The sequence below is a fragment of the Protopterus annectens genome, chromosome 9.part0, assembly GCF_019279795.1.
Source record: "Protopterus annectens isolate FY-2018-M chromosome 9.part0, PAN1.0, whole genome shotgun sequence".
Lineage (NCBI taxonomy): Eukaryota > Metazoa > Chordata > Ceratodontiformes > Protopteridae > Protopterus > Protopterus annectens.
In genome coordinates, this window is record NC_056743.1 from 1,030,126,563 (window position 1) to 1,030,141,562 (window position 15,000).

Here is a 15,000-nt window from a genome sequence, read left to right on the forward strand (position 1 = left end):
AAATTGGTGAAGTTTGTGTATGTGTGTATAAATAAAATGCATGTATTTGTACACATTTGATATATTTGTATAATGAGGGTGGCATCTTTGACTGTGTTGTTAAACATTGTTTCAGTGCAATACTTGTAGAATGTGCATTTATTGTGCATGTATTCGTGATGCAGTCTTCAGCTTTGTAGCTGAAATGCTATACTGTATGTACTGCACTTAAGCATACTGCATCTTGGCTTTAATAATAATAAAAAAGTATAAAGTTATTTATTTTTTTTTTATTTTTATTTCTTCTTTTTTTTTTTTTTTTTTCCATCTCCACTACTAATTTTCAATATTTGAATTTTCATTCTTAGCCCATTGTTACGTCATTTTTTCCAGGTTATTAACATACATTTATTTGCTGTGTATGACATATAACATAAACTCTTGCTTCTCCTTTTTGCAAGTTTCTCTACATTTTTTTCTATTACTAGTCACTTAGGCTGAGCCTTGAACTAACCTGGCTTCCTCCTTCAGATCTTGAGCTGGTTGAGTACAGTGTTACTTACTGTTCTCTATTTCATGTCATTGACCAGCTGCCCTAGGACTGTAACACAGATGGTCCAGAGCTGCTGGTTACTGAGCACAGCAGCTCTGTGATTGTGGATGTTTATATTTTTGCCGTGAGATTGTATGCTCTGCTGCTATATCTGCAGGTGAGCCGTAGTAAGATTTTTATCTTTGCTCGATGCATGTGGTAGGGTAAAGGTTAGAGGGCTAATAAGAGAAATGCCTGCCTTTTGGGGGCTAAACTGGAAGTGTACCTGTATTGTTCTGGTTTAGAGTCGGAGAACTTGTGTAGGAGAACACATTGCTTATGCAAGGTCTCTGTTGCAACGAGTCTGTCAATTATATTCTTCTGAGGGGTGTGTGCAGTCATCTGTCTAGTCACCCAGAAGGCTTTTGTGTTACAAGATTAAGAAATAACTGCCTGCTCTTCACAGGCACTGTGAAGTGATTGATGTGGGAGACGCTCCTAAGAGTGCATAGTAGGTCTGTGTTGACACAGATCCCCTGGACTAGGTGTGGGGTGAATTTCATGACTTCAGCTTTACACTATCATAGATTATTCCAGGCCTGTACCCCAACTGCTCAAAGGTCGCCCTTAGCTCAGCTATTCTGATTACGTTCTATCTGGAGATTCTTGGTTCTTTTACCGTTAGAACTGTATAGTCCTCTTTGACGACATGTATTTACATATATTTGTCAAAGGGGGACTTAAAAATCTTATATGGATTCAGGCACTCTGAAAAGTTACTATATTCTCTCCAACCTTCTGTTTCATAGAAAGCTTGTGTTTTAAAAAGTGATATCTCAGTTGCATATTTGAGCTGTTCCTTATTCTTAAGCATTTTTGAGATCCATTCAGTCCATTTTTCTGAGCTTATCTTGACACTAAGATGAGCACTGTGTGTGATGTCATGGGATCAAAGCTGATGTATTCTAGTCCTTTTTGATCCATCTACCGCATTTGACATGGCTAACCATCTGATCCTCATGGAACACTTGTTTTTTAGGACCACTTATAGGGTCTTCTGTGGTTAATTCCTCCTTTGTCTCATGTCTTATTTGTGATGCAACTCTCTAAGTCCAGTCCTTTTCACGTTGTATGTGCACATTTCTTGCAGTTTAACTTCAGAAGATTTGTCTGTTAATATTGGTCAAAATAATAATAATTACTTAATTGACAACTAGGCACATAGCCCCCTTTAAGGCCTGACCTGGAGCAAATTCCAGTTAAGTGCTTGCTCAAGATCACAGAGTAGGCAAAGAAAGGAAAATGGAATCAAACTCCATACCACAGACATTACATATCACATCCTAAATCTTTTGTGCCAACTGCCAGACAAATTCTACTACACACCTCATTTCCAGTTGCTGCAGAACTTGTTCCTTCACCTAACATGACCGTTATTCTTGGTTTACCATACTTTTGCTCATCCAGAGTTGAGGGCAGTTGATGTAGCCTTTCTGTTCCTAGTGATTTTCTTTGTAAATACATCCAGAGTGTTCTTGTTTTAACAAAATTCAAACTATCTAACTACTCATTACCCTCAAGTACACCACTTAACCACCAATTCTTCCTCCCTGCCTTATCTTCTAATGGTACTAATTGCCTGAATTCCTCTACTGCTTTGTCATGTATCTTATATATTTTATCAGCAGTATGGAATCGTATTGATCACAACTAAAATCTGAATCGACAACTTCCCAAATATCCAGTTTTTGTCTTATCTAAACAACAGCCTTGATAAATGTTTTAAGACATACAACATCCCTTCAAATGTTTTGCCGCTGTCCTTTGTATTCATCCATAATACTGTCTGTTCATCGTTGCCATTTTCAGGTTGTCCCACATCCTCTATGTTTACCCCACAATCTGTTTCCTCACGGGGATTCATTATCACGTCAGTTTTGTGCTTACAGTTCCATGTATTACTTTAAGAGGTACCCCAAGATGCATCTTATTCACAGAAGTTTATTTGTATTATCCTTTAGGCTCTACTTGAAATTATATGTTTATATCTTGTGCTTCTGTGTTTATTTTAACATTGTTTTAGTGTGCCTAGCTGCATTGGCATGCAAGTAAAGGTTGGTTGGTTGATTCCTTAGATTATTAAGGATACATGGTCCCCAGGTCCTGATTGGCTTAACTTCATTATGTTTCATTAAATGTTCAGACAGGCAAACTTATTTGTACCCCATTTTTCAATTACCACTGGCTGTCCTGCCTCTGACCCACGCATCTCTTTGCAAGCTATGGTGGACTGTCCTGATAGTTCTCTCTCAGCAGTTCTGACTTCATAATTCTGTTTTGCTTAGATTCATATAGCTTACAAGATAAAGCTAATCCATGCCAATCCCTGCCAATTCTCTTCTTGGAATATCTCCTTCCAGGAGGGTAAGACAAGTCAGGCCTAGTAAGAATCTATGTGCACCCATCCAGTTGTCAAGGTTTGCCTTAAAGGAAGTGAATATACGCTCTGTTTTATTTGTAGTGGAAGAATATTCCAGATATGGGGGAAGCTCTTGTCTTATTTATTTATTGATGGAAATGCAAACCTTTAGGATGAGTTTTTGTGTAGTGCATTGGTTGTGTTTTTCAAATTGCTGTTCTCACACTATTTCTATATTTTCTCAGACTGCTCACATCTGTTGTGTTTTATTTTTATGAATCAATCTTAATTTTCTTAAAAAAAAAAAACTCAAAGTAAGCAGTGCTTGTGTTCTCCAATCTTCCAGTCGCTTTCCCTGCAACTTTGCCATATGTCCACAGCTTACTACTGTGTTTTATGTGCCTGAATCAGGCTGTATTTTCCTGTAGGAGACTTTAAGGTGACCAATGCTTATGTTCCCTTTGTTTTCTAGACACTCCCAATCACTTTGCCACATCCACACCCAAGTGGACCCACTGGGCCCAGTGCCAAGTGAATAAGGAGTGCTTAACCACAGCAGCAAATCTGGAGCACCTAACTGGCACAGTGTTAGCAGAGAGTCCTTGTACTTGCAGTAGTTTCCTTTCCGGAGACTTCTTGGTAGATGGAGATACTGCTGCACATCCTGGTTCTCAACTGCCTTTCTGTGATGCTGACTTAGTGGAGGCACCAAAATAGGCACTTGCTCCCCAGCTTCCTTAGGAGCAGCAGCTCCCTATATGTTTTTATTAAGATGGTATTCCTTCTGTCATTCTAGTATTTTTATCTTGCACTTTTCATGATGGTTCCTTCTTGGAAAAATCAAGACTGTTTCCAGTACTCAGTTCTTCAAAGAGACCGGTATTGTAATGTTGACTGTTGGTTCTTTTGGTAAAAAATCCCCACTGTTTTCATTCAAGAACAGCAGTGTTTTTTTTTCCAACCTTGTTATTTATGGTACTATGAGCACATCCAATTTCTTAGAGTGGTGCCTGTCAAGGATGGCAACTCTCCTCAGTTCTCTTTGTCCTAACCAAACAGCACATGACCTAGAGTCTTGGGTATATGTCATTAATGAACATATCATTATCCTTGTCATAGATATGACAAGGGTATGCCACGACACATTAAGACCTCAAAATGAGTGTGAAGGAACCAAAGGTGGAGGTGTATCCACCTTCATTAAAACCAAATCCACTTCAAGACTGGTCAAACAGCATGACTCTTGTCAAACCACTCCATGTGCAATTAACTGTTGGGAAAGTACCATACCACATCATTACTAGCTGTAGATCCCCCACCATGAACCAGGATAAGCACAACACCTACCTTGATTTACTGGAATCCCTTGACATAACAGCCTAGCATCTTAGTTATGGGAGATTTTAACTGTCCTTCCATAGACTGAGGGACGTACACAAGTAAAAATACGTTCACCAAGAGGTTCCTGGACTGTAACACAAAGGCTCTAATGTTCTGCACATAGTACTCGCCAACATGGCTGGTAACTGCATTTCCCTATTCATGATACTCTCACTGGTTAGGTCAGACCACAAATCAGTCTTGTTTAAACTAAGTACTGGAACTGACACCCTCACAAGTACAAACATAAAATTACCAAACCTAAATGCAGCCTATTAAACGATGGTATAAAAAGCTTCATACCACCTACAATCCGAGACATCAATGATCATTATGCAGAAGTGTATGCAAATGGCCTGTACAAACACTTAAGTGACTGTGTAAACTCTGCTGTACCTGACTGAATCAAAACCAGGTCTTCCCATACAAACAAGCCACTGTGATGGACTTAAAGTATAAATGGATTATATAACAAGAGGAAGAAGCTGTTGCCCAAAAGCAAGAGGGATATCACTCTACAGAGGAAAAGTTCCTTCCTAAGCCTAGACAAGAAAATCAGAAATCTTGTAAAGACTTCTAAGGCAAATTATGAAACTAAAATCGTATCTCTAGCCAAGGATAATCCTAAGACATTCTTTAACTATATCCAAAGTGTAAAAGGGAATGCCCAGATATGTGCCGAACTTGTTGTAAATGGGATCACTCATAGTACACCGGAAGATATCGCCAACCTGCTAGCTGAAGATTCAGTGCAAGTTTCACCCCCTATCCCCATCTACCATATCCCAAAGCATACTTGACACCAGCCCTATGCCTAGTATCTCTAGAGAACAGGTCATTTCTGCATTCATGAAGGCCAAAAACATGGCCTCAATGGGACCAGATAATATCCCACTTTAACTAAACAATCTAAAACAAGACCTAGCAGACCCACTTGGCATTATTTAATCATAGCTTAAAAACTGGCTGTGTTCCTGCAGAATGGAGAAAAGCAACAGTAATCACCCTGCAGAGACCCATACGTCTAACCAGCCTCATCTGCAAGGCCATGGAAAGAATCATCATGGACCTTATCAACTAGGACATAGATGACCTCAAAATGCTGGACCCAATCCAGTTTGGCTTCATTAAGGGTAGAGCATGCTTATTAAACCTACTGGACTTCTTTGAGAATGTCACCAAAGCCATGGACAAAGATAAGACAGTGCACACTTGTCTGTGTTTTTTGAAACGATTCCCCGCTATGGCATCATTCAGAAACTCTCCCAGATATAGATTAACTCTCACATTACTAAATGGGTAGCCATTTTGCACACAGACAGAACACACACTGTCAAAGTTGGTGACTCCACATTACCAGTAGACCCATTACCAGTGGAGTACTACAGGGGTCTGTGCTGAGCCCCTAACTGTTTGACATCTGTTTCTCAGAAGTCCAGGCCAAAGTAGACTGCCTTTGACTCACCAGGTTCACTGATTGCAAACTGGGAACAATCATTGAATCCTCCAATGATGTCAGCATATTACAAGAAGGGCTAACACAAACAGATTATTGGTGCCAAAGCCATGGTCTGAAACTAAGTGCAAAAAATGCATTATTACTCCCTACAAATTACAATATTGACAGAACCCACTGAATTAGGGAAGAGTAGAGAGAGACGTTGACCTATTTCTTCCTGGATGCAAAACCCTTGGTAATGAGATGTGCCACATAGGACTTTCTGACCACAGTGGCAACGTGGTGGTTGAATGCGAGGTTGCTGTCAACCTGCATCCCCAGATCTCTTATAATGCCTTCAGTTTTCAGTAGACTCCCATTGATGTGGTAATTAGTAGGAATTGAGTTTTTACCAAAGGGGATGACGATGCATTTTTTGACGTTAAGATTAAGGCCATGGTTTTGACAGCAGTCATTGCTCTCAGTGAGGCCTTTCTGTAGGATGTCTGCATCACCTGGGGAGTTGATGGCTCCCAGCTTGCAGTCGTCTGTGAACTTGAGCAGCCAGAGTCCCTTTGTGTTGGCCTGGACTTCTTCAAATTGCGTGGGGTCTAGAATTTGGAGATTTCCTATGTCTTTGTTAATCAGGTCCATGATGGTACACTCCATAGCTTTACATATCAGATTCACCAGGCTAATGGGATGATAATTCCCAGGGTCTGTATTTTCTCCCCCTTTATGGAGAGGGATGACTGTAGCAGTGCACCATTCGGTAGGGACAAAGCCTGAGGTGAGGCTGTGACTGAACAAGGGCACACATCCAGATGTGGTGCTAGTTCATTTTGTAGTTCATGTAAAAAACAGCCAGGGATATTATTGGGTCCCATGGAAGCTGTATTCTTGGCCTTGGACAATGCAACTTTAACCTGTGCTGCAGTAATGCTGGGTGCCTGGTATTCTTCTGGTGACTCCCTTTTGGCAGCAACTGCACTGGTTCCCTCTTCTGCATCTAGCCAGGGGCAGCCATCGCAAGTTACCTCACAGGGTGGATTTAATCACATAAGACAAGGGATCTCTTATCCATCTCCACCTGTCCATGCTTCAACTGACACTGTGGGGGATAGGATTTTGATTCCTCATAGACAACTTTTTTTCTGGGGATATGCTGCAAGTCCTGCAGGAGGCCAGGAAACCTATGACTAGGAAATCCTTATCTAAATGGAAGAGGTTTTCTATTTGGTGTCTTTTTCGTGATTTGGACCCACTTACTGTGGATGCTCCTTTGGTTTTCTCTTATTTGTGTGAGTTGCTCAATGCTGGTTTGGCCTATTCTTCTATTAAGGCCTACCTATTGGTTATCTCTGCTTGTCTGCCTTTTTCTCCTTTAGCTGCTAGATTGGAGGTGAAACCATTCCTTAATGGCATTCTTAATATTAGACCTCCCAGGAAGCCTGATCCTTGTCCCTGGGATCTTAATTTTGTTTTGGAGAAGCCGACTCTGGCTTCTTTTGTGTCTGCTGCTTCAGCTTTCTTACAGCGTTGCTCCTGGAAGACTGTTCTTTTGTTAGCACTTGCTTCTGCCAAACAGGTGTCTGAGTTGCAGCCCCTTATGGCTTAGCCTCATTTTTTTTTATTTTTTTCATGAGGATAGTGGTCTTACAATCACTTAATCAGTCTATTAATCTTCCTGCTTTTTACCCCTCTCCCTAAACTGACAGTGAGAGGGTGCTACATACTTTGGACATGCATAGGCAATTTTGAGTTTATTTGGATATGACCAAGGCTATTGGAAAATCTGATCAGTTATTTGTTTCTTTTCATCCTAGATCTTTGAGGCTTGCTGTATCCAAGCAAACTATTTCTTGATATTTCCTTTTGTTGCACTTTTTTCATGGTGAGAGCCTTCTTTTTTTCAATTAAGGCTCATTTTACTAGAGCTGTAGCTTCTTCTGGTTCTTTTTTCAATGGCTTAGATAGTAATTCTATTCTTGAAGCTAGTTGCTACCTGGACTTTTGTGCATACTTTTACCAAGCACTACAAGTAGGATGGTATCTCTAGAGATAGGGCTGGTTTTGCTAGTTCATTTCTTCATAAATCTTTAGGGGCCTCTTCTGCCCCTTGCCCCTTCCTCCTCCCAAGTTTCCCCTTGAGCTTTGGCACTCTCCAGTATAGTCAGGAATACTGCAGTAGTAAATGTAAGGACATAGTACAATTGTGTAAAATCTAAAATCTTACCATAATGGTAGATGTGTCTGCCTTCACTGCTGCCATATTCGCTCCCTCCCTCAACCCCCCTAGTTCTTTGCTTTCCTGGATGTACAGGTTACCTCTTGGGTTCCTTGGACTGATGTTCCTCCAGGAAAAATCTGTTCTGTTTTGGTAGGCATGAACATGACCTTTATACACTGCGTTAAACAGGGAGTGTATGGTAATGTTCAGCATACCTTTTAAATTCAGAAGACTGGCCTAACATCAGGGAATCCCCATATAGTTAGGCATACTGCAGCAGTGAAGGCAAGGACATCTACCATTCTGGTAAGATTTTACACAACTGTACTTTTTAGTTATGACTGTTATTATATTACTTTTATGTAGATGATTTTTATTCAGATGGCTTTGAGATTAGGTAGTTTGTTTTTTAAACGTTTGTTAAATGGCACATTGTAACTTTAAGAACACAACTACCGGTCATGTGACTTCACAGTGTGGATTTGAAATACTCTGTTGTTGTGTGTGTTTTTTTTTATCTGTAGTCTTTTTATTGTGTAAACACAAAAGTGCTTATCTGTTTATATTAAATTTGATGTGTCTTGCAGTGTCTTCCATGCCTTCTTGGATGTTTATGTTTGTTTTTTGTTTCTCTTACAAGCTTGTGCCTTTATCCAGACCCTGCTAACAAGAGTGTAATAAAGCAATGCTAATAACATCACAGAAAAAGGCAGATCTGTGATGGCCTGTTGCAATGGTGGTTGATTGTATGGTTGATCACATAGTCCATTTGGGAAAGTAATCTTGGATTTGGTGTCATAGATTTCAGTTACTCAGTATTTCAGCTGTTTATAGCTTTTTTTCCTTGTCTTACTATTTTATTTACCAACTTGAGGTAAAACAATCATAAAATGATTAAGTAATAGCAGACTGCTGAGCTGTAATAGACCTCATTTTAAATACTATGCATTCTACACAGAAGAACTAGGACACTGGAATTCCGAACTAGGACACGAATTCCACACTGCATCTACAGAAAATCGTATCCATGAATCTTTGTTCAGAATGCACTAGTCTTTTTCTAGCATAAGCACTGCTAACTAGGATTACAGATTTAAATCCATTATTGTTTAAAATAGCTAAGGTTGCCCAAAATACAATATAATACATTTGGGTATTTGTTTAGTTTATTGGATGCTGTGTAATGTTTTATTTATTTTCCTTTTTTAGGAAGACGTTTCATACCTGAAAGACATGTCCAAGTACAAACCTCACATTCTTTTGTCTCAGGAGAATACACAGATTCGAGATCTGCAGCAGGAGAACCAAGGTCTGTGTCAAGATTTATTTATTTAGTTGGTTTGTCTACCATGCCAGTAAATTGATGATAATAGACCATTTGCAGACAAAGCCAAGATAAAAAAAAAACCTCACAAAAATAAAATGGAACAAATTCACAAGTACAGAATAGTCCTAGAATGTACAGAATTTTATACACAATTGGAACAGTATTTACTAACAAGAGTAGTATGAGAGGGGGTGCAGCTAGTAAGAACAGAGGGTAGAAGCAGAAGTGATGTAGGTGAGGAAGGAGTTTGGTGATGTGTCCAGAGGAAAGCACTTTCAGTCAGATTTCTGATGGCGGTTTCTTTGAGTTGTGATCTGAAAATGGGGAAAGAGGAGACTTATTTTAGGGGAGGGAAGAGGGATTGCCAGAGTTTGGGTGCAAGAAGAGAGCAGGAAATGTATCTTTTTCCTTCCAAAATTTATTTTCTTGATTTCAAATAATTATTTTGAAGAAACTGCTGCAATGCATGTTGTTTCTCAGGCTTTCCATTAAAACTTCCAGGAAGACGAAAAAGAACGCGTTAATTTCTTTGGCCTGTTAGCCTCTCTGTGCTGTATTTTCCTATAAAGCATGAGAGGGTGTATATCTTTACATCAAACCATCAGTTCAGCGACCTGCATTGCACTGGAAATGCCATTCATCGAATTGCCCTCATGTGAGGGGCTGCATCCCCCACACCCCCCACTAATTATATATACCAACTCTGAGATCACACTACAGTGGGGAAAGGGCAAATGTTCTTATCCTCACTGCACAGCGATCTCGGTATGGACAGTTGAACAGCATGTTCAATGTAAGTACTCTGAAAATGCCTTTCGCTGAACTGATTTTTTGCTGATCTGATAGGGACCTACACAATAAGGCATTTCTGATCAGCAGGAACTTTTTTCTCAAAGAATTTTTGAGTCAGGTTAAACATTGAAGTCCTAATAGACAATTGTATTATTATATTCAATTTTTCTTAAAACGTAAAGAATGACTTTTGTGTATTTGTTCAGTGAGCTTGGGAAATTCTGTAGACTTGTCAGATTCAACACCTAACCATAAGTTAATATTCTTAATTATCATACATAGACCCTCGGATTCACTAATCTATCCCCACCAACAGTCCCCCATGTGTACAACAGGAATAGTACATATAAATAAAATGAAGAAACCCTTTTATATTTTATTTTTAAAACCCTGAGTACAGCTAACCATAGGTGCGTGGGATTGCCCATTGATTAGCTATGGTTAAAGCAGTTTAAAAGGCTGAAGAGGATAACAAGGAAGACATGCAAATGAAGCAGCACAGCAATAGTGTAGTGGTCAGAGCATCCGTCTAATGAGCAGGCATTCCCGGTTAGAGTCCCACTGCAGCACATTCAATTTTCTATGTGAAATCTGTATATGAACATTTTTTGACATTGTTTGCTGTATAACCTACTAAATAAAATTTAAATGTGGACTGGAGTACTGCATTAAATGCACATGTGAAGTGTCAGTGTCATAATGAATAAGGCACTAATGAGCAAGTTTGCACAAGCATATATAAGCACTAGAAAGTGTATGTAAGTGCGTTTGTGTGGGGGGTAAGCACTGCCAACACAGATTAAGCAAAGTAGAAGCTAACTGAGTATAAGAAACTGTAACTGGAGGTTAGTAGTGCTTACCATCGTGCAAACCTGCATACAACTGTTTTAAAGTGCCTTAATCACTCTGTACCCAATGGCCTATGTTCTGCCCAACAACAAAATAAACTGCCTCTGCAAGGATCTAACTCAGGACCCTGTACACTATATAGTCAACAGTAGTCGATCACTAAGCCATCATAGCAATACAGAAGGATGAGGTATCAGCAAACTAATGCTCTCCACAGGAAAATCAAACCAAACATGTGGACTGAATCAATGTACAGTGTGAAGTGGTATAATCTACTACGTAACATAAATATGTGAACTGGAGTACTGCAGCAAGCATAGATGTGAGGTGTTATTGTTATAAAGTGTAGAAGTCCCCAGGTCCCTATATAGTGTATGTACACATGAGTCATGGATACCAGACACATATATAACCAGTAATGAAGAATAAATCCCTGCCAAAAGGCAAATATAGTCTAAATTAACTATTAAGCAATGCTCACCACAGCACAGCTCAACTTAGTAAGAGTAAGCAATGTGTAGGGGAGCCAATCCAATCTGCCTAGCGGTAGACCCCTTTAAGCACTGCCAAACTTAAGTAAGCAGGTGTGCCCATAGCTTAGCCTTTTCAAAGCCGGCCAATCATGGAAAAGTGCGGGTAATTGGCTGTATTTAAACCACACAGGCGGGAATACGTTTCATAATTGGTAGTAGCTTCCTACTGCAGGCAGAATGGCTGGTGTGGGTGAAGGCACTCATTTTAGAGTGCAGTGCTGGGGCATCCATGAGTCAAAACTCCTGGTATGGCTCCTGGTAAAACACCATGAGGAGAGACTACTGCAGGGCCAGTACCAGGGCTTGCAGTATAAAACGGAGGCCTGGGGCAGTCTTACCCGTGACCTCACCAGTGCCACAGGTATCATCTGGACTGGTGAGCATGTCAGACACCACCCATGCTGACCTGAAGTGGTGGAGTAGGGATGTACTGGAACAGTGGATCCAGGAGTCTTGGGAGATGGCTAATGCCCCAGTACTGAGCAAGTACTCTTTCCACTAAGTAGTTAAGAATTGCCTAGCTTGTGTATACTATGGAACAAATATAAGAGCCTCAGAAAGTGTTGTACCAGTAGAAGTAAATGTGTAATAGTCTGTGAATAAAGGTATATAACCCCTGGAGTGCTTCTGTTTACTCTTCTGTCATATGTTGGCGAACTGTTGTATACTATAAATAGTACTGTTGTAGTTTAAGCAGTGTCACCAACACTGTGGTATGCAGATAAAAATGTGTATGAAGTCCTGCATAACAATGTTGGAAGTGCCAAGAGGTCAGTCATATTATACAATTGAGGGAGACCTAGATAGAAAACAGTAGAAAGCTTTACATCAGTTCCCTGATGGCACAGTGTACTATGATGTTAGCTATAAGTTTTGTCACACACAGCAGGGGTTTGAATCCTGTAAGTACTACTAAGTTGAATGCATAACCATACCCCACAACTGTACAGATTTTGTAACAATGTTCAGATAGAAAGCTGTATGCATAATTACACCCAACAACTTTACAGAATGTGCTAGAATGTTCAAATTGAAGTTATATGCATATTCATACCCCAAATCTGTCCAGATAAATGGCCCATATCACCAGCCTAGTACCCCGCTCCCCTGAAAAATCAGTGTGATGGTCCAAGAAATGTAGGTAGCCATTAATGACAGTCACTGATAGTCAAACGTGTACATAGTCATAGAATGTATATGAAAACAAACCTGTCATTCTAGCACCTCACCCAAAAGTGTATGACAGCAATTCTCAACATATGTTGCATTAACACCTGCATCTTGTCACGCCTGTATGTAAGACACAGGTCACATATATAATAATCTATAAACATACCTGTGTACAATATAAGGCCATTGGGTAGTGTAATAATACATGTAAGGGAAAGATCACTGCAGTGACTAAGAATGTTGTGAAACTACAAGGATATATTAGTTATTAATTAAACTCTCTCTCACCCCTACCATATGTGCAAAATAACCCAATGACACTCCTCAAATGGTTTATAAATATTCACATCTGTTTCTATACATGTGCCATGTTAAAATACACCCATATTGGTGGTCTTTTGCCATCAATGAAACCTGCATGCTCTTGTAATCGCCACTGTTGTTCCATATATGCATGTGTTCTGCTTGCTCTGTAACTGTTAAATCTGGTGTTTTGGGTTAATGGGAATGCCTATGCATGCTGTTATAACTAATCCTGAATGCTCTCGACTGTTACTAACCCATACCTGTCATAAACCTGCTACAACATAGCTCGTATGGGAAGCCGGTCCCAGCGGACCCACCTGTCCCACCTCAGTTGGCCATGGCACCAGGCACCAGCACATCTGGGACCTCCTCCTCCATGGGCCCTGCACCACCTTCGGGTGTAACCACTGCGCAGGGGATGGGGCTCGCCCCCCTCGGAGTGGGCGAGGAGGGGAACCTGTTGCCCATCAACATGTCCAGGCCGTGGTGCGTAAGGAGCTCGATCTGGAGTTTCGAGACTGGCTACACCAGCTTGAGGGCCGAGCGGAGCAATTAGAGGGTGAGCCTGCCTCTCCTACACAGCCCCCAGCACAGCCACTTTTGGGGCCGTGAAGGTGCAGTGTTGACTGCTGATGGGTGGGGACCTCAGTCCCACTGTTTCCAGTTGGGGGCTCATGGGCTTGCGACTTCCAAACACCCCTCCCCATCCAAGGTGTTTACCCCCCACATGTCATATACCGCCCCTGTATGCGTTTTGTTGTCTTGTCTGTTAACCTACCCAACCTACCTCCCCAAATATACCTACTACCCCTTCCCCAACATCCCGCTCTCACCTGAAAAAAGAAAAAGGTCAATCTGTTACCACAAAAAAATCTCGCCCCATACATAGCTTTTCATTTTTCACACGTGTCCACTGGACACATGTAATCTGGTGTAATTGACATCACAATGAATATATGTTGTCCTCACCCCTCTCCCAGGGTTTGAGGGTACAAATGTACCTCCAAATTCAGTGTATATGCACAGCTGTAGCTGTAGAAGAAATGGGCAGCTGTGGACCTTTCCTATACCATTCCTGCACATGCCTAGTTATTTTCCCTACTGTCTTACCCTCTTTGTGCCCCTTTTTTCACCACTTTCCCATCAACCCCTTTTTCTTTTCTTTTAAAGAAATTAGCGCGGGGGTAAGCGGCAGTAAGCACTTTTAAGCAGCAGTAAGCGGGTTTGCGTGGGGGTAAGCTATGCCTACACAGATTGAGCAATTCCGAAGCTAACTGAGTGTGAGAAAACATAAGCGGAGGTTAGCAATGCTTGCCATTGAGCAAACCCGCGCAAACCCACTCACAACTGCTTAAAAGTGCTTTAATCACTCTGTATCCAATGCCCGCCAACAAAATAAACAGCTTTTGCAAGGCTCAAACCAAGGACCCTGCACACCGTAGACAAAGTGATGTACCAGTAAGCCGTGACAGATGCACAGAAATCCAATGTTTTCAGAAACATATCATCCAGTCCTGTCATGCAATAGTACAGAGAATGTATACCAACACCTAGATGTCTGTGTGTGTGTGTAACTATATTACAATCTAAACAGATACAACATTTCTATATGTGTGTATATCTCTCTGTGTCTCTCTCTCTCTCTCTCTATATATATATATATATATATATATATATATATATATATATATATATATATATATATATATATGAGAGAGAGAGAGTTTGTTTTACTAACTCTATATACATATATATCACTATATATGTACATGCATATGCCTAAATCGACACATATGTGTTTACACCTATATGTCTACATATACACAGTATTTTGCATATGTGTACGCATATATATATCTATGTAGGTATATACGGACATAGTTATGTATATGGTAGCAGATTATATATATATATATATATATATATATATATATATATAAAATCTGTATAGGTATATATGGCCATACATCTATAGATAGCAATGGCAGATTAACAAATACACATATGTCCACATGCACCATTAATGGGGTTGAGAGGCCCAACAC

The 15,000-nt window shown here is 40.3% G+C and overlaps 1 protein-coding gene across 1 annotated transcript in view; it reads left to right on the forward strand.

The window, feature by feature from the left end:
• Positions 1-9,187: 9,187 nt before the first annotated feature.
• The window catches only part of SIKE1 (suppressor of IKBKE 1), a gene marked incomplete at its 5' end in the record, with an annotated part of 136,978 nt that continues 131,165 nt past the window's right edge, over positions 9,188-15,000 (forward strand). The window contains 1 exon segment of the mRNA XM_044083821.1: positions 9,188-9,287. Within this exon segment, the coding sequence (XP_043939756.1) occupies positions 9,188-9,287 (100 nt within the window).